Source organism: Limanda limanda, chromosome 19, assembly GCF_963576545.1.
Source record: "Limanda limanda chromosome 19, fLimLim1.1, whole genome shotgun sequence".
In the NCBI taxonomy this organism is placed as follows: Eukaryota; Metazoa; Chordata; class Actinopteri; order Pleuronectiformes; family Pleuronectidae; genus Limanda; species Limanda limanda.
The window spans coordinates 17,919,678-17,943,517 of NC_083654.1; the positions used below are offsets into that span (position 1 = coordinate 17,919,678).

General features: G+C 42.5%; 3 protein-coding genes across 3 annotated transcripts; all 3 read left to right on the plus strand.

Moving 5' to 3' along the window:
• The first annotated feature begins 790 nt into the window (after positions 1 to 790).
• Positions 791 to 4,870, plus strand: crabp2b (cellular retinoic acid binding protein 2, b). The gene is made up of 4 exons (XM_061093185.1): positions 791 to 872; positions 3,634 to 3,812; positions 4,122 to 4,238; positions 4,820 to 4,870. Exons 1-4 carry the CDS (start codon positions 791 to 793, stop codon positions 4,868 to 4,870), a joined length of 429 nt encoding a protein of 142 aa, XP_060949168.1.
• Positions 4,871 to 10,269: 5,399 nt separating this feature from the next.
• On the plus strand, positions 10,270 to 16,527 carry scamp3 (secretory carrier membrane protein 3). Its single transcript, XM_061092560.1, has 9 exons — positions 10,270 to 10,677; positions 10,969 to 11,052; positions 11,785 to 11,898; positions 12,547 to 12,667; positions 12,965 to 13,093; positions 13,451 to 13,610; positions 14,161 to 14,262; positions 14,648 to 14,765; positions 15,609 to 16,527. Exons 1-9 carry the CDS (start codon positions 10,624 to 10,626, stop codon positions 15,756 to 15,758), a joined length of 1,032 nt encoding a protein of 343 aa, XP_060948543.1. The 5' UTR covers positions 10,270 to 10,623; the 3' UTR covers positions 15,759 to 16,527.
• Positions 16,528 to 18,031: 1,504 nt separating this feature from the next.
• Positions 18,032 to 22,800, plus strand: rnf115b (ring finger protein 115b). Its single transcript, XM_061093297.1, has 9 exons — positions 18,032 to 18,109; positions 19,567 to 19,625; positions 19,829 to 19,886; positions 19,976 to 20,205; positions 21,078 to 21,146; positions 21,253 to 21,331; positions 21,533 to 21,626; positions 22,394 to 22,509; positions 22,678 to 22,800. Exons 1-9 carry the CDS (start codon positions 18,032 to 18,034, stop codon positions 22,798 to 22,800), a joined length of 906 nt encoding a protein of 301 aa, XP_060949280.1.
• Positions 22,801 to 23,840: the final 1,040 nt, after the last annotated feature.

Sequence of the window (23,840 nt, forward strand, 5' to 3'; positions counted from 1 at the left end):
AACCCACCACTGTCCAGTCCAGATAAAGACTGAATGAGATGGCAACATGAGTCGGTGTCAGGTAAATGAAATCTGATACCGGGCAGCTCCATCGTACTGTGATGGTTGAATGAGACAATGTGCTGCTTCTCCTAAATCTTAAATCGTAAAGTGAAAAATGCTGATGGCACTTTCCTGGATGGCTGCCTCCAGCTGGATGTCTTATCTTCTGCTCTTTCATTACCAGTACCCCCCCCCCACCCTCTCTCTCTGGATCCTAACACGTTAACCCTGATATCTGATTTCACATTCCAGCATCTTAGAAATCACAAGGTTTTAAGTTGCATTTTCAATTACAAACAAAACAAAACCCACACTTTAATTGCTGAGTTGTTGACTCGCTTTAGTTCTGTTCCCTTCACTTCTTGTCAGATACCTGAGAATGGAATGGCCCCAGCCTCTTCACACCTTTCCTTACTGTACCACATCAAAAGAACTTACTGGAAGTAAAATCTTTCACCATGCTGACAGGGGTGGAGGGTTGGTACACACACACACACTCAGAATGAGGGGGGGGGGAAAGTCCCTCCCTGCCACCGTCATCTGCATTGGCTGGATCAGCATCCGATGCAGGCGAGCTGTCAGCCAATGAACGCAGGAGATGCAGCCAGAGGAGAGGGGAGAGTTTGCAGACCGAGTAACGGAGAGTGGGGACAGACATCTTCTGGAGAGTGAGCAGCCACAGTCGGCTTCTTAATCTGCAAAAAAAAAATTAAAGTTATAATAACTTTTGGAACCACTCTGCATCAAGATGGAGGATAAAGTCACAGATTTCTCTGGAAAATGGAAAATGAAGTCTTCGCAAAACTTTGAGGATCTTTTGAGAGCTCTGGGTGAGTAAGAGAAACATCTCCAGTGAAGCTTTTTGTTCTGCTCTGAAAATGTTCCCACTAAATTGCATCCTCTTTTTGTAAATAATCTTCGAAAAACAAAAAGTTTTTCATCACTTGTGTTGCCTGAAGCTTTGTCAAAGGTCGATGCCGCTTTGGAGCCAAGCTGCACATTGTTATCTAGTTTATCATCAACCACCGTGGCCCATTGTGAAAATGCAAAAGAAATACAGAAAGGAAAGAGATGCATCTTCCTTCACAAAGACCTGTCAATCATTTTGTGGCATTGTCAGCGGGAAATCCACTTTGGCTTCCAGGTCAACTGGTAAAAACCAAAGTGGTCTGAAGTGAAGTCTGTGGTTGAATTGGTTCGCCGCTGCCCGGCTAACCCATGTTCCAGCTGCAGGAAAAGGACTTGTACAGGTACATGAGGCCGAGTGGAAGAAGTCCTCTGTGGGGAGAACAGGACAGGAAGGTCAGACGAGGGCCAGCCAGTGGCATCCATTAAAAATCTGAAGACAAATAGCCTGTGGAGGAATGTTAGATTAGACTCATCTGAAGCAGGGTCCTCCTCATGCGGTTGTAATTAGAGCCAGTGTAAACGGAACTAAGCCTCGACATGGGCCCCAGCAGCCAGCCGGCTCTGAGAACGACTTTTACTTCTCTACCCTGGGCCTCTCTGACCCAGTCTGGAACTTTGTGTGTGTGTGTGTGTGTGTGTGTGTGTGTGTGTGTGTGTGTGTGTGTGTGTGTGTGTGTGTGTGTGTGTGCGGCCTCTTTTAGTACCACTCCATGATCAAATCAGGTTTGACTTCAATCAGATTTGTTGGGTCGTCCTGATCTCTCTGAAGCCGGTCCAGCTCACACACGCACAAAAAACGGCAATAACTTAAGGGTCAACAGGCCGTTTACATTTGTTGTACTTTTTTTTTTATTAAACATCAAATCACATCTCTACTGACCTGGACCACGGATGAAAATACAAGCCGGGAGTTTCATCCTGGTTGTGCTTTGTGCGCCAGTGAGTCGGCTGATTTCTCCCGACAGGTTATAGCTCCCTGTTTTAAATCCTGTTAAATATTTCCTCTTGCTGAACAAATCCATGGGTGACTTGGCCTGTCACAAGCCCACTGACTTAACACATCTTGTTATATTAATTAAATGGTTACAGGAAGGCAAAAATGACTCAAAAAGACCCTAACGAGATGCAGAACAACCACAAAGAGACACAAAATGACCAGAAAGGCATGCAAGACAAGTACAAAGACAGGAACACAAAGAAACTCGAAAAGAATAAGCACAAAAAGACGCAAAACAACCACAAAGAGATGACAAATTAACATACATTTGCATCTCTTTCACCGAGAGTCCATGCAAGGGTCCACCAAGGAGGTTGTGTTTTCACTCCTGCCAATTAGTGTGTTTGTAAGAATGATGACACAAAAAGTACTGCACAGTTTCCAAAAAACTGAGAGAAAGAATATGATATGAGTCAGGGAAGAACTTATTACATTTTCCAGGAATCCAAGAATATTTTTTATGGCGTTTTTTCAACATTTTCTTTAATGTTCCAGTGAATACTTCATGGATCTTGAGGGGAAAAAACCCAGACATGTTTGGGAAAGATCTCTGTAAGTTTATGGAAGTTTTTGCAGCTTGATCGAATTTAAGGGGACTATCGGGCCTTGGTGGAGGTATGTGCTCTACTCTCCAGTCTATAGCCATCTCCCAAAGTTTCATCTCCAACTGACGGAAGTGGAATCGATATCTTTCCACCTCGATGTCAGAGAGAAACAAAGCTGAAGTTTATTGGACAAGTGAATTCAAAGTTTCCATTGTTCCACTTTGAGCTTTTGCGGAGCCGTCATGTTCGATCTCCGTCTCTTTGTGAAATCAAGCTGTGAAAAGATGAACCCCCTGAACCTGATTGTTGGAGCAGCGTCAGCAGAGATTTGGCAGCAATTTGAGTGGATAACCACCGATTTCTGTTCCAGGGTAAACTATTATGTTTTGCAGCTTTGGGGGTTCTTGCTCCTGCACGTTGAATTGTCAAGAATGCACTTCTTCTGTCCTTTTGCAGACTTTGCCTTGAATCACTTATTACAGTAATTAGTGGTTTGAAGGAATATACCTGTGGATTTGCACGTTGTAACTTATCCATCCGTCCATTAGCTATACAGCTTATCCTATGAGAGTCGCTGGGGGGGGGGGGACTGGAGTCTATCCCAGCTGACATTACGCTAACAAGCTCAAATCACATGTGCTTTACATTACTGGCAACAGTTTGCCGGAGCATACCACACATTCTGACTCGTAACCAAGGAATTAATCACGACGAGATTTTTATTGCCTCATGGTTTTGGTCAAAACGAAAAAATGTTATTGTTTTGGGGCAACGCTGCCGCACAGACGTTTTTTATAGACTGCTAAAAAAAAAAAGCATTCATAACTTTTGTTATCCTAAAACCAAACCGAGGAGATAAATGAGGAGAAGAAAACATTGTGAAAAAGAAGATTGAATTAGGTTGTTTCTTTGTTTTATTGAACAACGAGCAGAGAAAGAAACTTCATGCTCGTGGCTTCTTTGGTAACACTTTCTAAAAGTCTTAACCCTAAGTGCTGAAAGTTTCATAGTGATGGATCAGCTTCCTAAAGCAAACAGCAGATGTCTGCACATTTACACTGCTCATAATCCGCAGGCGTTTGGGGCTATAGCATCACCACAGCTGCCAGTTTAACATCTCCTCTGTTTGCATGGGTCCAGGTGTGAATGTGTTCCTGAGGAAGATCGCAGTGACGGCCGCCTCCAGCCCAGCGGTGGAGATCACCCAGCAGGGCGAGAGTCTGTCCATCAAGACTTCCACCAGCGTCCGCACCACCAATGTCTCCTTCACCGTGGGTCAGTCCTTCAATGAGGCCACAGTGGACGGACGTCCCTGCACGGTACGCAGCCCTTTCACTTCCTGTATAATGTAAATACATGCATACCAGCATTTGGTCAAGGTAATAACTAGCAACGGTTCTGCACAGACGGAACATATGGGAATAATAAGAGTGCAACTGCCGAGTCGTTGGTGATAGTGCATGGATCTGTTCTTCATTTCTTTATGCTGAGGTAGTGGTGAAGTGCATTGTTTCCTTAGAGACGGTAGAAATGTTCTAAGGTGTGGTTATGATGAAAACCAAAGTTTTTCCATCACATCTGTGTCCAAAGCACATGAATGATGTCAGGTGTTATTATTCTCCCTGCAGAGTTTTCCCAAGTGGGAAACAGAAAGCAAGATCAGCTGCGAACAGACTTTACAGAAAGGTGACGGACCCAAGACGGCGTGGACCCGAGAGCTGACCAACGACGGAGAGCTGATACTGGTAATCCTTTGTGTGCAGCGACCAAGCAGCTAAAACAAGAATCAGAGTCTGAGAGTTTCACAGTAAACATTTGTATAAACATGACTTTATCAAGATTTAAAAACTAGTAATTAAGATTAGTTTACTAATTATTAGTTTATTTATTTTATTTAGTTTAATAATTATTAGGCCAAGTCTGCAGTCATGCTCGCTGCTATAAATTTATATATTAACTCCATAAATCAAAACGTCAGGGAATCAATTAAGTCTGTGAATCATCTGTGGGTCATGAATAGCTGCACATAAGTTCACAACAATTTTGGAGGAATGCAAACCTTGACCTTAACCGTGCCGCTACACACATTATCAGGCTGTTGTTTATCAACCATTTGCATGATACTCTTAACTTTCTTTAAAGTTCTACCACTTAGCTTCTGCAAAAGCTCTGAGGATAATTAATTAAAATGGCAAAACAAGTTTCAAGTTGATGGAGGAATATCCACAAGCCGACAATACAAACCATATTTATGTTTATCTTAATATTTAATGAAGCATAATATTCCAGTAGGTTGAACTTTCCTTTTGTTGCTTTTCTCTTTCAGACGATGACCGCCGGGGATGTGGTCTGCACCAGAGTTTATGAGAAGGAATGAGGACATTTTTCAAAATCTTCCTCCAACGCTTCTCTTTTGTGTCTCCACCATCACTTCGCTTTCCTCGCCTAGATCTCTTCTTGTCGTCCTCACAGCCAATCAGATGTCGGAACAGTCCACCGTGTAGAAAAGGCTTCAGTTTTATTGAATGTATGTATATGCGATTGCCTTTTAACCCCGAAGCTGAATTCACTCGCACATGAATGCCACATATTCCGATTTAAAAGCTGCATCACAGTGTCTGACTCCATTTTCACGTTGTTATTAAACTGTTTTATATGAATTTACTGTTTTGACGACTTCTTTTCAAACATTCGTTCTTCATGCTGCCTCCTCCCTGCACCTCCTATTCCCCTGTCCTCCGTCTCCATTTCCCTTTACATCACTTTCTGCCATTTGTTCGTTCTCTGGACACGTTGATTATTCCGCACCCTTCCCCCCCCAACCAGTCTTTCAATTTGCAATCCAGTCCCCTGTCCTCTGTGTGCTCTCTGTCATCATAGCTCTGGACAATATGTGTGCGATTAGTTTAAAAAGGCCCAAAGACAATTCAGGTTTCATAAACTCTGCTTTGAGAGATGCTTTGGCAAAGCCACGGACGGAAATGGGGAGTGGAAAGGAAAATGAAGGAGAGCGCGGCCATGAGAAAATCATTTCATGACATCAGGAGGAGGTTATACATCTTATTCTCCCCCTCTCCAGCTGAACCTATTTACAGAATGAGCTCAGTAAAATCTCCCCCAATCGTTCTCTCTGGCTTTGCACCCAGGTACAACACGTAAAGTGACTTCCTCTTGCTCTCTGTGCTGATGTTTCCAGCTGCTCTCTCTCAAAACCCACTTTTTCACCGTAATGGATCCAAAGAAAAACATGCAAACCGGAGCTGGAAAATGAAGCGAGAGCACCACCAGTTAAAAATGATAGATCTATTGGTTCTCCTCGTCCCCGAAGTCCCTCCTGTCATCAACTACAACTCAACACCAGTGAGTGTGTGAGACTAACTTAACCTTTGCCCTTAAAAAATGTGTCGTTCACAGTCTCCTTCCTGAGGAGAGCTGCGTGGTTCACGGGCCAGTGATGGTTTTTCCAGGTTTTCCAGCAGAGTGGAGACAAGCGCCCCTGTGAAGTGCTTCCCAGTTTATACACACAGCGCCAAGCAAACAGCAGCAGCAGGACTGGGCCGCCTCGGGATGAACCTTCTCAATATGCTCAATGAGTCAATGAGTCTGTGATGGGAAAGCGTCAATGCAAAAATGCTCAATTGCAAGTGAAAGTCCTGCATTTAAGTTCTTTAAGTAAATGGGATGTTTATGTTTCTGCAATTTGGTGCAGATCCACATAAGAACCAGAACCCAGTTAATTTGAATGTGGTTTCATCAGGGAACTGTTTGGCCTCAGCGGAGGCTTGTGCTCTCTGAGTGCTCGTCTAGTCAAACTGTTTATTCATGGGGCATCATGAAATGATTACTGAGGTAAAAAAGAGGAAAGAAAACTTCCATGACCCAAAACTACTTGTTCTTTGTTGTGTGAAGTATTGGTTTATTTGACTTTAGAACGGAAACCATCTGAAAAGCAACAAGGGGAAATATCTTTCGGTGAAACATCTCATAAACATCTAAATGTTATGCCCAAACCAGACTCTGGGTTTTTCCGAGGGATCATGAGACAAAAGTTGGGAACTACTGGTTTAATCTTCAACATCGCATTATATTCTATAATCTCGTTATTTGTGATTTTGCGTGTAAAAATTTTATCCGTAAACTAAAATAGACTGTAGTAGACGTATGTTATTTGCATCTAAAATGAGGTGAAGTGTAAATAAAATGGGAATTAAGCACCTCAGAGTTGTGATATTTGACTGAACCCACATAGTTTCTTTCCTCCGCTGATCCTCAGTGTGCGTCTGCATGAAAGAAGGAGAGTGAAAAGATTATGTGTGACTAGGTATGTGTGGATTACACAACCTCAGCCGTCATGTACATGCTTTTATGTCTCCCAGGCAGAAAGTACATGTATGGATGTTTTGTCAGTGGTCTCAGTGAAACCCAATTTATTGTGTAAGCGCCCATCTGAACCGCAGAGGCTTTTTCCGCATTCTGGAGGGCACGGAGTGGTCCTGGCTTTTTGCACAGTAAGAAAATGCATTGCTCACACACACACACACACACACACACACATACGCACACACACACACACACACAAACACAAACATACAAGATGCCTGGTTCTGTCCAAATGACCTCTTTGACTCAAGCTCGTTAGAAACCACCCAGTCCCTCCTTGTTAGCCGGGTCACTTTCCACACTCAACTGTGATGCCAGTTCATTCCTCAGGCAGTGATGTCATGGAGCACTTGAGCTGCTCGATTGGCCGAGGAATGCTGTGGTTTTGGGACGGGGAGGCAACCAACTCCTGCGTTTGAGTCTGGGCCATCTGGACCAATCGTGACAGGGCCCATTAGAGGATGAGTCACAGGAGTCGGCCCACAGACGAAGCCTGTGAGCAGGTCCTGGCAGATCAGTGCTCACTCAGCTGCGACAGCCAAACTGAAAAAGCCTTCATCCATAATTATTAAATCTGTGAAGGCTCATTCTTTGCTGTCCCAACACATCCGTTTCCACCCTGTCCTGCACATGTTTCTCTTTGCTTTTTCATTTAACCTCTGTGGTTGCATTGATCTTTAAAGTACAGTTTATTGGTTGTTATATGAAAAAAGAGACAGTGTGCATGTGATGTATAAAAATCCCTGAATTCTTGAATATCATGACATAAATCAGTGTTTCACAGCTTTTCTGACTTAAAAACAACCTCTGTTAGTCTTGTTTGTGACACATTGTTACAGTATGTACTGTAAATGGTTAGGTTAAGGTAGGTTAGGTTTTTATTTTGAACATGCTTAATATAAAAATATCAATATATGCAAGAAAGCAAGGCCCAGCAAGTTCAACATCTAATTATCAGAATAAATGACCATGCACGAAAATTTATGATTTTGTGAAATGCTGGAATATTCCAACTTTTCTCATAAGGAGCTCAATTCCAGCTATGTGTTTGAGATCTAAGCAGTGTGAAATAGAAAAGATAATATATCCTTTAAGATTGTTTCAGAGGCATGAACAGGCTGTTTTCTTCTTTCCTATTCCACTAAATCTGATTCGTCTCGCTCTGCCTCACCGCTCCACTTGGACAGTCAGGACAAGCTCAAGCTGAGGAGTTAAACCAGCAGGACTTTCTATTGAAGTCGAGAGGAAAACCAAACATTTCAAATAATACTAAATATGTCAAGTTGAATTCTGGAATCTTTAAAACATCCAGAAGGTTTCCGTCTGAGGAAATGGTGCGGCCATAAAAAAACAAGGACGACTGGATTAGAAAAGTCAAGGCTACTTGAAGGGGAAATAAAAGTGTACAGGATATAAATGCACTTATACGTAAAATATTTTCCGTTATATCCAGGTTGCATATGTATTGATTTCTTAATAAATATCTGCCTGTTGAATAGAAACTCAGAAAGTGTGGGGGGTCCAGTGAAAGGGATTTACAGTATGTACATGAACAGGTCGGTGTGCGTGAGAGACACAGTCCAGCCTGTGTGTTTAAATCAAAATCAGGTGACTGCCCTCACACATGTGACTTGTATGAGAATGAAAAGAGACCAGGATGGATTGTACACGGGCATTAGCCCATGAAATGTGTGTTTAGAAGTGGAGCTGAACATGTAATCCTTGCTGCTGCTGCCGGGTCGTACAGAGGCACAAAGAAAAAACTGTACATGCAAGTTGCACATAAAAAGATATGTTACCTTGGTGGATATTGGCGAATATTGTCTGTCTTGCACAGATAGAAATTAATGTTGATGGTTGTGAATCTATTGCACTGTTGCACTTTCCTCCTCTTCATCACATCAGTGACTAATTAATACGTGTTACTGACCTGACTTGTTTCCCAGGAGTCCTTGTGCTTCATCGTCACAGATCCAGGATCTCAGCTGTATTGTGATTATGAATCGTTTGGGAACTCGTCAAATAACTACAAGTTTCATGAACAATGCTCAGATAAATTCTACATTCATGTTAAACTATTTGGATGTAGTGAAAAACAGTTTTAAAACTAATATATTTTGCTTTAACTGAGCCACGTCACAGTTCTCAATGTCCTGAGAATCTGTTCAAGCCCAGGAGTGAGAATTATCCCCTCAATGCACAAGAGGGACATCTACTGGACGAGGAGGGAAATGTCTTTTAAAACCAGGATAAAACGAAAGAGAAAGGACTGTTGATTTATAAATAACGTTAAACATATGCTGTAGGATTCTATATCATTTTTATGAGTGATTATATATGTAGTTTAAAGTGTTAATAGTGAAGTCTGTTTCGAAAATGTATCAAGACCTTATATCACTAAATTATTGTAATACTGATGAATGATACTAATAAAGAGAATTATAAATGTTAATAAAAAATAAAAATACAAAATAAATAAAAAAGTTAATTAAATTTAATTAATCCGCATCTGGGCAGGACATGCGCAGTTCACTTCTGCGCAGGAGGTAAATAAAATACAAAAATTAAAATTAAACTACAACTCCAAAATACAATTATAAATTTAAAAAAATATAGCATGTTGAAGCCCTCAAAAAAACAATTAATTTGTCTGAATAATAATAATAATCCTTACAATTTCAATAGGGCCTCACTGTCTGTCAGTGCCTCTCTGTGCTCGTCTTTTAAAAACAGGATAAAACAAAAGGAAAAGGACTGTTGATTTATAAATAACGTTAAACATATGCTATAGTCATTCTATATCATTTTTATGAGTGATTATATATGTAGTTTAAAGTGTTAATAGTGAAGTCTGTTTCGAAAATGTATCAAGACCTTATATCACTAAATGATTGTAATACTGATGAATGATACTAATAAAGAGAATTGTAAAATGTTAATAAAAAATCATAATAGAAAATAAATAAAAGAGTTAATTAAATTTAATTAAATTTAATGAATACGCATCTGGGCATGACATGCGCAGTTCACTTCTGCGCAGGAGGTAAATATACAAAAATTAAAAAAAAAAAAAAATTGATCATGTTGAAGCCCTCAAAAAGCCAATTAATAATAATAAAAATAATAATGATGATAATAATAATAATAATAATAATAATAATGATAAGAACAATAATAATAATAATAATAATCCTTACAATTTCAATAGGGCCTCACTGTCTATCAGTGCCTCTCAGTGCTCGGGCCTTAAATAGTAAAAAAACTAATTTACATTAATCAAATAAAACAAAGCATTAATCATAACACTAATTCAGATGACGTCCAGTGGTGGCCACGCCCCCCGGCGGCCCCACGTGCCCCCGTGCCGCAGCAGCAGTCACATGACCTAGCGGGCTGGCCACTTCCTGATCGCCTCTTGTTTTCCTGCAGGACGGAAACATGTCGGCTGCGTGTTGACGTCGCGTCCCGGATCGTGACCAGCGGGACTGAAGAGGACCAGCATCCGGGTGATCGCACCTCCGACCTGCGTGTCTCCTCCACCGCGTTCACCTGATTCATCTGTGCAGAGACATGGTCGCCGGAGGAGGGGCGGGTAGCTAGCTCAAAGGATAACACCGCCCGGCTGTCGTTGTCCTCCCAACAAAACAAACCCGTCGTCTGATTGAAGACGATTGATCTGGTTCCTTCTTCTTTTCTCTGTACGTGGTGGCTGCTTCGCGTTAGCTCGGATTTCTCAGCTCCGCGGTCATCATGTCCAAGTACACCAGCTTCCCGGACGCGGCCGAGGACCACAACCCGTTCCAGGTGGGTGCTGGGAACCAGTAGGCCCGTCCCCGGTATCCCAGTGTCTCTAACATGTTGTGTGTGATGTGTGGAAGTCGGTGATGTTTGTGTAATATCAGGCGTGTTGCTGCTCATGTGACTGTGTGTGAGGGGCCTGGGGGGTTTCTCTCTCCCTGGGCCTGGTCGTTCCTCCTGATCTGTCTATCTGATGCTTTTAATTAATTATACAGCAACATCACACAAAAAAAAGACCAATTGTTAAACCTTCACGTTCCAGTATTTGCTCGCTGAAACGTGTGTTTTCTGCCTCAGGACCCTGCAGTGACTCAACACAGCAGCAACACAGGATACGCCACACTGGACCTGTACAACCCATTTGACAACACGACCACTGGAGTGAGCAATAATGTTATTATGCTATCATATAATTATATGTGAAGTAATAACAAAGGAAATCACAAATAACCAGGGCTGCAGTTTTAATTGTTTTTTTTTTTAGTGCCAGAGTAATATGGATTTCCAGCCCCATGTCGATATCAACATGAGGGACTAATGAACATGTCCAATATAAACTGAGACATAGGCCGATGTGTTTATAATAGATGCCATTGATTCCTAAGATGTTGTTATTAAACCCTTATGAAAAATAAATGGATCTGAGGCTCAATATTTAAACAGTTTAACCACAATCTTTATATCCTTAAATATACACAACTCCAATTAAGAGAATAACCAATTTATTTATGTAGAATTCCAACATAAATTAATCATTTTACTCTGGTATGGTATAATAATAATAATATAATAAAACTGAAATAATAATAAATAAGACAGATTGCCCCTGAAGGCAGAAGGCAGACACAACAGTGCTATAGCATACAGTACACATTGGAACACTTCAGTTTTTTTTTTTATGGGGTTTATTGATTTTGTTGCTAGGGAACAGCTTGAGTCTAAGCGATGAACTGTCAAATTGGGGTTTTGTTGCTAGGAAACAGCTGGAGTCCACTTCCTGTTGGTGTGTTAGTAAACACACCAGCCTCAAGCCCACTCCCACAATCACCCACAGTTCTCTGACTTGCAGGTTGGGTTTGCTAATTTTTATCTTTTAAACAAAATATTTTCCAGCCTCCACCACCGTATGAGGCCACGTCCCCCACTGCTGCACCTGTGCCTGCGCAGACCCCACCCAGCAGGACGACGCCCACTGAGCCACGCAACTATGGCTCCTACACCTCCCAGGTAAACATGCTGCACCTGTTGTCACCTTCACGTCAGCACTTCAGTGGCAGCAGGATGCTCCACAATGGGATCTCACTTGAACTTTGCACAGAGCCCATTAAGGTTTGGCTCAAATAGACTTTCTACATGATGCTTCCTAATTTCATACTCATAGGTGACATCTTTAATGCTTCGTTACTTGAAGTAGGGGGCGCTATGGAGCCATATTTGCCACAACCCAAGCTGAGACCCATAAAATGTGTAAATCTTCACCAGGTCTGACACAAGAGCTTTTAAGAATGTTTAGTCCTTGAAATACGCAATTTTAGGAGTTCAAGGAAAAATTTGAACGATAATAATTCCCTTCCACTGGTTGGTGTGCAGCCCTGAATTAACATTCTCAATTATACTTTGTGTAGCTTAATTAGTTGAATGATTTATTTAGTCTCAACACCAAATGCTACCTGATTTTAATAATCGTGCCTACGTTCAGTCACCTTCACTTAATAGAAAACACTTTACGTTTGTATATTTGGCGTCTCCACCGGGAATCTCTTAACCATCAGATCCCGAAGCTTTTACATAATCCTTTTCATTATTTATAACACAAACACGACCTCTGACACACAGTTCTGAAGCATCATTTCCCCCGTGTCTCACTGTGTTAAGACTGCGGTGAATGCCACCACGGCCGAGCTGCTGAGGAAGCAGGAGGAGCTGGAGAAGAAGGCCCAGGAGCTGGAGAGGAGGGAGCGGGAGCTGGAGTCCCACAGCCTGGGACCTGGAGCCTGTAAGATGGGGAGGATAGGAGGGATTCAGAGTTGAAAACCATTAGTTTAACATTTTTATTCTATGTATAGAATTGGTATTTTAAAAAAGTCCACTCATTGGCATTTCTAAACATATAATAAATGTGTTATAACCCACTATAATGTTATTGAAACAGTAATAAGGTGATTTTAAGTGTTAATTAAGTTAAAGTATTAGTCAACAGGTCTAAATCTCATATTAAAGGCATATTTTCTGTTTTAACCCCCGTGTTTTTAATATACTTTCCTTCATTGTCTTCCCTCGCTCTCTGCTCCAGCCCGTCAGAATAACTGGCCCCCCCTGCCCTCCTTCTGCCCCGTGGGCCCCTGCTTCTACCAGGACATCAACGTGGAGATCACCCAGCGTTTCCAGCGAACTGTCACCATCATGTACTACTACTGGATGTGTGAGTTCCTGTCCTCCTTTCTCAGCATTTACTGTCTGAACGTTAGTTTCGTTTCGTGACGCTGCAGATGACTTCGCAGCTCTCACAGCGGTTGGGTTGGGTTGGGAGTGTGTTTTAGTTTCCTGTCTGGAGTATGAGCATGTATGAGTATGAGTATGATCCTGCGTGTTTGCACAAAGACTCTGACACTTAGCTGCTAGACAGAGGACTGTAGCAGGAACCTGCTCATTGTCGATATGTCTGGACTCGTTTTTATCAGCCAACCAATCGGCCGGTCAGGCTCAGACAAAGAGTGAGAAGTCAGGATGCACAATGATTCACTGTTGCTCATCCACTTCTCTTCATTCTTCTGTTTAGTCTCCGCTTGCACGCTGGTCTTCAACCTGATCTCCTCCCTGGCCATGTTCTGCGTGGACCCCTCTGGCGGGGTGGGCCTGGGCCTCGCCATCCTGTGGGGGCTCCTCTTCACCCCCTGCTCCTTCGTCTGTTGGTACCGACCCATGTACAAAGCCTTCAGGTTTGTAGCTAAATCCTTTAGAAAAACCTTAACTTCCTCCTTTACTTGCCATTTCAAGTTTTTGGTTTTGGTTTGTCACATGTCACTGTGTGGGGGACATTCTTCAAGGTTCACCTCTGTCCTTTCTTATTAATACTGTCTTGAGAGCGAAAACAGTGGAAGTGGAACTTAACATCAGCAGAAGAGGCCGGTAAAGGGAAGAGCCAACACGGAGAATTCATTTCATCTCTTTTGCTTTTAACTTTGTTGTTGTCCAGATTTCTATTATCATTTCTCCAGTTTCTCATTTGTTCTTCTGCTTTTAAAGGTCCGTGTGGACATCTGCTTCAATTTCCTGTCTGTGTTCTCGCAGCTGGTCGGAAATGACAGCTTCCAATCTTTATCATGTTTTTTGTTAGTAGGTGGATTTCAATAGTCTCACGCAACTTTCCAGCACAGTTCTGCCCAACTTCAACCTGAGTCTAATCAACCAGAACCAGTGAAGTTATGCATCCTGTTGGATTGTTGTTGCTTCGTTTTACTGACTAATCATATTTTTCCTCTCTTCCAGGAGTGACAGCTCCTTCAACTTCTTCCTCTTCTTCTTCATTTTCTTTGCCCAAGTGGTCACCTCTGTCGTCATGACTATCGGCATCCCAGGATGGGGTTTCAGGTGGGACTCATATCAACTTAACACTGATGCAAGCCTCTTTCCAATTCATGTTTTTAATGTTTAAACCATCCAGTTGCCTTGTCTTGTGAAGACATTTTTATTCAGTTTTCCCAGAGGCAGTTGAACTTTTTCTTTCATCCTGCAGCTCATACTTTTATGTCTGTATAACTAAGTACTCACTGTCCTTACTTGACCCAGCAGTCCTGACAGAACAAAGATAACGAGAGTATAATTAATACTGAGTGTGAGCCACATTGTCTGGATAATTCATTCACATCTAGACTGTCCATTATTTCCTGGTGCAAAAGAGGATATTAGCTGACTTTCCTCACTGTTCTTCTGTCGTTCTCTTCTTCTTCTTCTTCCTCTCGTCTCTTTCTCTCAGTGGGTGGATCGTGAGTCTGGCTGCTCTGAACACCAGCGTCCCCGTCGGAGTGATCATGATGATAAATGCCATCTGCTTTACTGCCCAAGCCGCCATGGGGGTCGTCATGCTGAAGAAGGTGAATAAAATAGTTGAGCTGGAGGGAAAATTCAAAGGTTGTGACTCGCATGAAGGGGCCATCTTTGACAAGGCGTCAGTCACACTACCCCTGCACGGACTGATTAACAGGATATTTAGAGCAATACCATAAAAAACAGCGTCTCCACAGTGTCTTATGTCTTTGAATGAGTTTACACAAATGTTATAATTAGGTTTAATCATAGACTTGTGGACAATGCATTTACGCTACATCTCATTGTACAGAAATTAAGATAAAATAGCCAGACTCCGTGCAGTAGTGATCGTGGTGTAGAGCTGCTCTATCGAGGTCCCTCCGATGTATGACCAATGAGCCAATTGTCTTACTCATCATTAAATACACCCTCACCTACAATTAACACTACTCATATGTGATGATAACTACCTAAAATCACAGAAACCATCTTTATGTGTACATGGACGAGGTTGGGTTTATGACTTATATTGCAGCCAGCCACCAGGGGGCGGTCAATATGATTTGGTTACTCTTCTGGGGAGCCTTTACAGTATGTCTGTCATCTTTATTTACCGTCTATGGTTGAGATCTTCGACTTAAGCGCATCGTGAGAAACCTGTTTAGTTTTCAATAAACGAGAGTGAAAACTGTAGTTTCACTTTCTACCTGCTCCGTGTAAACACCCGCGCTCGCTTTGTCCAGGTGGTCCGCCCACCATCGAGCCGTCCGTAGATAACAAACAGTCTGAAGAATGGCCTCGATATCGGGTGTCTGTGTATCGTTTTCACCCTCACAATGTGCCCGATGTGATGATGAATTGCTGCGTGTATCGGGTGTCAGCTTATTCTGCTCCTTTCCCCGCTCCAGGTCCACAGCCTGTACAGGCAGACCGATGCCAGCTTCGTGAAGGCCCAGGCTGAGTTCGCCACCGGAGTCATGTCCAATCAGGCAGTACGCCAGGCCGCCACCACCGCTGCCACCACTGCCGCCCAGGGGGCCTTCACCGCGCCCCGGTAGAGAGGTAGAAGAGGGGCCAGGAGGAGGGTGAGAAGATGGAGGATCAGATCGGTATTCATTTCCCCACCGATGATTAGAATTTGATTGAGGGGAGAGGGGGGGCTGTGTCTTTACAATTACCCCGGGTCACCTAAACTTTAGGGCACTTGCATGAGACAGAGGTGGGGATGTCTAACTTCAAAATACAGTCATTTAAATGTACAGGCCAAGTTAGCTATATTGCCAAAACATGAGTCAGCATATCACAAGTGTTGATCGAAGGAAAAAGAAAAATGATGTGAAAACGGTAAGACGTCGATGCTGTAAGAAACCTGTGTCACTGAATGCTTTTTATATGAAGACGACGAGCTGCGTGTGCCAAGTGGGATAGTACTAACGTGCATATGTCCAAAATCTAAATGACCTGGATGTACATTGTGTTTACGAGGAGTCCTGTTACGCGACAGATGTGAGAGTTGGAGCTGAACCCTGAAGCGCTGCCAGTCTAACACGTGATCCATATCTGAGCGGATCAGCTTCGGCCATCCCTACTTTCTGTTGCTTCACTGTAAAACTAACACGTTGTTTTTGTTGTTGTTCCTATTGAGAATGCCTATTTGCCGTGTTTGCCAAAACCTCACATACTATCAGGTTATGAACATGTTTTGTTTTTGGTCACATTATACTGTACCTGTCACTGGTCTGTTTGTGCAACTTGTGGTTCTTATGATTATTATAATTCACTGTCTTGGTTTAATAAAAAAATAAATTGTCTTGCTTATACAGTCAACTGCGGTTGTTGCTGTCTTATGTTATTGATCATGCAAATCAGAAAGGTTTGCTAATTAGCTGCTCTCGGGCTTTTAAATTCTATCTTCATCAGCAGATGGAGCCACCCAGTTGCCATGGAAACAGTTGCTATGAAAACAGTACAGACTCGCATCTCAACAACATTGAAAAACCAATTTGAATCTAAGTGTTTTTTAATATTGTATTTATGTAGTAATTGAAACAGGTGAAGATAGCTCACTGCAGGGCTGGGCAATAAATCCAAAAATAAATATCTCAATGTAATTTTCATCAATAAGAATGTAACTGAAGTCCAGTATAACTTGATTTAATGCATTGCCTTTTATTAAGTGTTCAAAAAGTGTCCACTAACCAGAAGGTCAGTGGTTTGATCCCAGTCCGTGTGCCAAAGTGTCCTTGGGCAAGGTACTGAACACAAAACTTCCCCTGTACACTGGGATGTATTATAAGTGCTTTGAGTGGGAATCAGTACTAGAAAAGTGCTATAAAAAACAGTAAAAACTCGCATCTCGACAACATTGAAAAACCGAGTTGAATTTAAGTGTATTTTTTTAATATTGTATATATGTAGTAATTGATTCAGCTGGTCCCACGTGAAGATGTGTGCAAATAGTGAGGAGGTTAAGCACAACTTCAGATTTGTTAAATGTTGCCTTTTAATAAGTGTTTAAAAGGTGTCCACTAACCAGAGGGTCAGTGGTTTGATCCCAGTCCGTGTGCCAAAGTGTCCTCGGGCAAGGTACTGAATAAAAAATTGCCCCCCATGACTGTGCTGGCAACATATGAGGGTTTTGAGTGGTAATCAAGTGGTCATAGGAAAGAGCTACAGACTGTTACTTAGAAGCAAAAATCTTTATTTAAACTTAGAAACAATACCTAAATAATAATTTTGTAATTTATGGTGATATATATGGATATTTACTCATGAAGACCTTTATCTTGATATATTTTTTTGGCTGTACTGTAATTGTGTTGCTAGGAAACGACCCACTGAAGATACGCTTAGATTTAAATGTTGTGACTCAGACACCATGTCCACTAAAAAAGAATCTTTGAAGAGAGAGGACTCCCCTTATAGACTTTTAAACTCTGGCGACACCCAACAGTCTTCAGAGGAGCTGCACCCCTGATGTCACCATGACATCTCGTTGCTTCTTATACAAACTCTAAAATTATATTTTTGCAACTTGATATTTATTAGAGCATAAGGTGAAGGAAATATCTCCATTAACCAGAAAACAGGTAAATAATTTAGGTTGAAAAATGATCCAAATAAAAAATCTTGCATTTTTTTATCTGTATTTATAAGCACGGTAAGGTGAGGATTGTGTGGCATGCTTGTTATCATAGTGACCCGTGTGTTTCCGGTGCTCTGACACCCCTGGTCCCGGGCACCAGACCCTCCTGCCCTGCTGTGACCCGGGGAACAGACCAGGGAGACTTGTATGGGCTTCCACTGGCACGTCGGGCTCTGCACCGTGAAGATGGCGGAGGCTGCGGAGGAACCACAACACCGGTTTTTCTGTCACTGCTGTAAATGTGAAACTAACCCAAAACTCCCGGTGAGTTTCCTTCTGGAGAGTTTTGTGTTTTTTTATTCCACACTTCCAAACCTGGGAATCACCCACTCGCACACGGAGGGAGGGATTACGACTTGTTGGATCACTTTGTTGTTTTAACGCGCAATTATTGATTTCTTTAAAGAACTATTTGCTTTAAAGTGACAGATATTATCTCCACGACAGAACACGTGTGAGGGCACGATGGTGGTTTTTATTCGCGCTCTGTATGAACCAGGATCTTACATTAGAGACAGAAGGGGGGAGTAGAATCTGGCGACTCACGTTGCCATTTTTAGAAACACCAGTGTGTCCAGTTGTCTTCTGTCAACTGCGTGTAAGGGACGTCACAGGAGCAGGTCATGTGTCCCCACATGCAGCAGCAGCATGCAGAGCTCCATGCACCACAGGAGCAGTTTAATATCCACAGTGGAGCCTCCTTCGTTTAGTGTCAGTGAGAGTTTGACTTGTATTTATTCGGCTTGACGTGCGTAAAGGAGCTGACGCTTTTACGCATGGCACCTTTACGCACTGGCATTGTTATGATGGACCAGAGAGAGTTTAATGTGCAACAAAAGGACAAAAATATCTGGACACCCCTACTCACTCTCTGTAAGCATTTGCATAATGAGTTTTGCGTTTTATTTAATTTTTACCCAACAATATGTTGATTAACATTTGGGTCACTTTCCATTTTACAGTAAAATGCTGGCAATGCATCAGTAAACCAGTTTTATAATTTCTATTTTCCATAATAACATAAACTTCTTAAAGGGGCAACAAGTACTCACATTGTTTTTTCAATTTAGAACCTTTTATTGTTTTTACCTCTGTGCTTTTGCAAAAGTAACATTTTGGGGATGACAGTAAACAGGTTCTAAGCCAGAATAAAATGTGGACAGTGCAACTATGCGCCTCAAGTCACAGGGATGGTTTGCCCCATATGTACCGTTCTAATAAGGTAAATCATAACGCTAATACAATAACAAAGAGGAGAGAAGTGTGCTCCTGGTTTTGTGTCATTCCCTGTCACATGATTAAGATACAAACCATATAACCACATTGTGCCCTGTTTGATTCTCAATGGGAACCTTTTTGCATGTTATAGCCTTTGCTCCTTTTCCCTTCCTACTGAAAAAAAACTCAACATAACAGTCACCCTGTGCGTAAACCAAGATCCAGAAAGAAATTATTTGTGAGTTTGGTGTGGAAGAACTTGACTGGCCTGGTCAGATCCCAGAGCTCAGCCTCACCTAACACTGGAACAGTGATTATATCCTCCATCAGTGGCGACCTCACTAATGCCCCTGAGGCTGAATGAGTGCTGATCTCTACAACCAGGTTCTGAGATCTATTGAAAGCATTCCCTGAAGAACTGAGATGGAAATGAGAGTGTCCATAATTTTGGAATGAGATGAGAGATTTGAGAGTGTAATGCATATTTATTTCCCTTCTCAAAGGATCTTGTCTGTCCCAGATGTGACTCGGGCTTCATTGAGGAGGTGGCGGAAGACTCCAGGTACACTTTAGTTTAAACTTTACCAAAAGTTGGGAAATGTTCCTCTCTGGTTTACTACAATGTTTAAACTAACCAGAGTTATGAAGGTGACAGAGGAGCCAGGTCTAATACTTTTGAAAACATCACTTTTTAAAAGCCCTTCTAAGTTTTGTTTTTCATTTTACAACCCTGATATGAAGTTGACTTTTGTTGTTGCTGTCCAGTCTCCTGCAGGACAGCACGCCCGCAGCCAGCGAAGACTCCAACTCGTTGTTCTCAGAGGTATGTCCTTACAGACGGTGTTTTATTTAGAGCACTCCTCTTTCTCGCAGGCTTTGTTTGACACATTGCTTCTCTGGTCTCTCTCCAAGTTATGGCAGCTGCTGTTTATGGAACGCTCTGCTCTGCTGTCGCATCCGCCCTCCTCAGAGTCCCACCCAGATGACAGCGAGCAGGTATCTGCAGGTCAGAGCCGTCCGTCTCTGGTGTCACCAGCTGCCGACACCGCCGACGCCACCGCCGAGGCCGAAGAACCAGAGTCTCCCTCCCAGCCCGAAGAAGAGAGGTCGTCCATGCCAGAGCAAAGCTCTGCAGTGGAAGGGTGTGTGGACATGGTACACAGCAACATCAACAGTGTGGGCTGAGCTCTGAGAGTGTAACAATCCTTTAGTAGACATTTATTTCTATTTACTTAACATCAACTTGAAAAGGCAACTAGCCCTTTAGATAACAACCTGCAAATTATTGTCTACGTACATGTGGGATATCAGGAGGAAATCTCACGGGGCTCACACCTACTCTGGGAAGAATGTGAAGAAGAAGGTTGAGAATTTAGGTCTAACAACCAAAGAGGAACTTTAATTCCCTATTTCCTCATATTTGGCAGTATGAATTTTTAAGATCCAATGTTTGGTCCATCTGATCATCAGAGTTTATGTCAGAGAAGAATGTTGACAGCGTTTGATTCCCGTCATAACCACAGAACACAAATAATTTATCCTCACAAACAACATATGCAGGATAAAGGAGAGTGTGGTATGTTATTCAGGACTCACACATGACTTATGTCTTATCTTTGACTCATGCATGTTTTATAAGAAGTGATTCCAGCAGAGGTAATGGCTGTTTCCTTATAGCAGCAGAACACTGACCATCACAGCACAGTTATTACTAAGTAGTCTGGAATGTGGGGCCTTCAATTGACCAGTGACTGGAACAGACCTTCACCCACTCATTTTTGAGTAATTTCCTTATCTGACCCACATATGGTTTCCACAGCAGTTCAATGAAACTGCCATAGTGTATAAACACCTCTGTAATCATTTCATATCAAAACTGAAAACCGTTATGACTCAACAGATCAGTTGCGTGCAGAATGAATGGATATAAACTGTCACTGTTGAAGCCTGTGTTTCTAAATCACACACACTAAGACAAGTTTGCTCTCTTGTTTTTTTCCTTTTACCTTTCAAGGATCATGCAGCAGTTCTTGGCCGACCTCTTCGCCAGCAACGGGAACCCCGGCGCCGCTCCAGCTGCATTGTAAATCGCATTTTTGGGAATTTCGATTCACATCATTTACTTTTGATTTCGTGTAATTTGATGTGACACCCCCGACCCCCTTTCGCTCTGTCCCGCTTTCTCTCAGATCCAGCATGCTGCAGTTGCACTCGAACCCTGGAGACTATGCGTGGGGTCAGGGAGGTCTGGACGCTGTCATCACGGAGGTCAGTGATGTCCGAGTGCTGAGGTTGAAAAACTGCAGCTACATTATTGATCGTAATATGTTGTGTCTTGACCCCAAGAAGTCAAGATATGAAGTGTTTAAATGCGTTTATCCTCTTTTGGACGATGTTTTTGTCTGTCTTTGTCCACCCGTCCCTTAACCATTTCATCCACTTTATCCATTTCTTCTGGCGCTCTCCCAGTTGTTAGGACAGCTGGAGAGCACCGGTCCACCTCCTGCGGAGAAGGAGATGATCTCGTCCCTGCCGACAGTTGGCGTCTCCCAGGAGCAGATAGGTGGGAATCCCAACAACAGAATAGAACAATACAGTTCATATGAGGAGAGAATCTGAGATGAGGCTGCTTTACATTATGATCAGACTGCTTCCTCTATCTCTCCCCTCCGCCGCCTATCTCTACTTCTCCAATTATTAATTTCCTCCTTTTATCTTTCCACTCTCCCTTCTTATCTAACCCTCCCTCTTATAGTTCTCCTTCTTTTCACCCCATCTTCCCTTTCTTCCTCATATCTCTCCTTCGCCTCCACTAATCGTCCCTTTCCTTCTCCTATCTTTCATTCCCTACCTCTATTTTTCCATCCCTCCTCCTTCCCCTCCTATCTTTCCTTCTCTACTTTCCTTACTTTCGCCAGTCTCTCCTTCTCCCCTCCCATCTTCCCTTCCTTTCTCAGACCTTCTCTGTCTGTCCTCTTATCGCTCCTTTCCTTCTCCAACCTTTCATTTCCTCATTCTATCTTTCTCCATCCCCATACCTCTCCCTACTTCTTCCCCTTTCCTTCACCTATCCCTCCTTTTTTCCTCCTGGCTTCCATTTTTCCCATCTCTCCTTTTCTCCTCTTATCTTTCCTTTCCTCCTATCAATCCACCCTCCATCTTATCTAACCGTTGTCTTCTATCTTTCCTCTTCTTCATCTATCTCTTCCTCCCTCCATCTTTCATATCCCACCCTAATCATAAGAAAGTATCACTCACAGACTTGCTTTGTGCATCTGTGGTGCCGTGGAGTTGACTTTCTGTTCATCTTTTTCTCATGTTTCCTCTCAGACTGCAGACTGGAGTGTCCAGTTTGCAGGGAGGAGTATTCACTAGGGGAATCTGTCAGGAAGCTTCCCTGCCTCCATTACTTCCATGGTCATTGTATAGTGCCTTGGCTGGAGCTGGTAAGGACAAGGAGTGCTTGTGGTTAGTTGGTTGAGGGGCTTGAAGCTCTGTAAAGAGTATTTGCCCACATCCGGACTTCATGGATGTGAATTTCAATCCAAAAATGATCTGTTCTGACGTTCTTCCTGCAGATGTGTGACCATGTTCTTTCCCCTCCCCTCTCCAAGCATGACACCTGCCCGGTGTGCCGCAAAAGCCTGGATGGCGTCGACAACAGCCTCCCGCCCACGTCAGAACCCCCGGACGACCGCTCCGTCAGGACAGAGCAACCAGAGCGGCAGGCCATCTGAATCTCTGCCTCCTCTGCTGTTTTCAAAGAGACACGCTGCTCACCACGAAACCTCTCCCTCCGACACCAACTCCAAAAATTATTTTAAAAAGTTGCCGCCTCAGCTCTCACTTGATTCATACCTTCCCCTCTAAGGATTTTTATATTTTCCACACCAACATCTTTTAGGACACACTGCACACAGAAAGGACGCGGCAGCTTGCAGAGAAGACTTGGAGGTGGTGTGTCCTTCTCGCTACACTGGCCTCCTAAGTGTTTTTCTGAATGACTGACTTTGATTTCACGAACTAATCACCACTGAGCTGCCGGTGGTTGTTAAAATGATGGGGGGACTCACAGAGTTATGAAGCAACGTTTTTGCATTTAAAGGCTCTCGGTAACACAGTTTGGTAATTCAGCATTTTATCGACCTTTTTTCAACTCAGTCTGATTCAGAATTGATCTCATCTAAACATGAAGCTGTTATTAAAGCCTAAACCATGTGACCCTCAACCTCTGCTCTGTCTGTCTGTTTGTTGATTGTGTGTTGAGGTCATTCATTGACCCTCAGGTTGTGGAATGTTGATGCAGTATATGATATGATATGATAAGATAAGACAAGATAAGACAATACAAGATAAGATATATGATAAGCTTTGCACCATCTCCTTATATAATTTTCCTTTCAAGACACAATTTAGACTATTGAAGTTTAGTAGGCCTGTTACATAATTGTTAAAAGTAAATGTTCCTTGTTTCATTGAATGATTTACAGTGTAGGAGGAAGTACGCCTCTGTCTCAACCTGTCGAGCAGCGACCACATGTTCTGTTTACTTTTGACAACCATAAATCCTGTCTTCCTTGTTTATAATAGCTGCAGACTAGAGCAGCAGACAATAGAAACCAAATGGAAACATGTCAGTTGAGGGAATAGATGACAGAAAATCAATCATCACCTATTTAGATAATCAAGTTGAACTTATACTGGTTTTTTTTTAATCAAACATGAGGATTTACTGTTTTATAATATTGTAAATTGAATTATTTTGGGGTTTTGGACT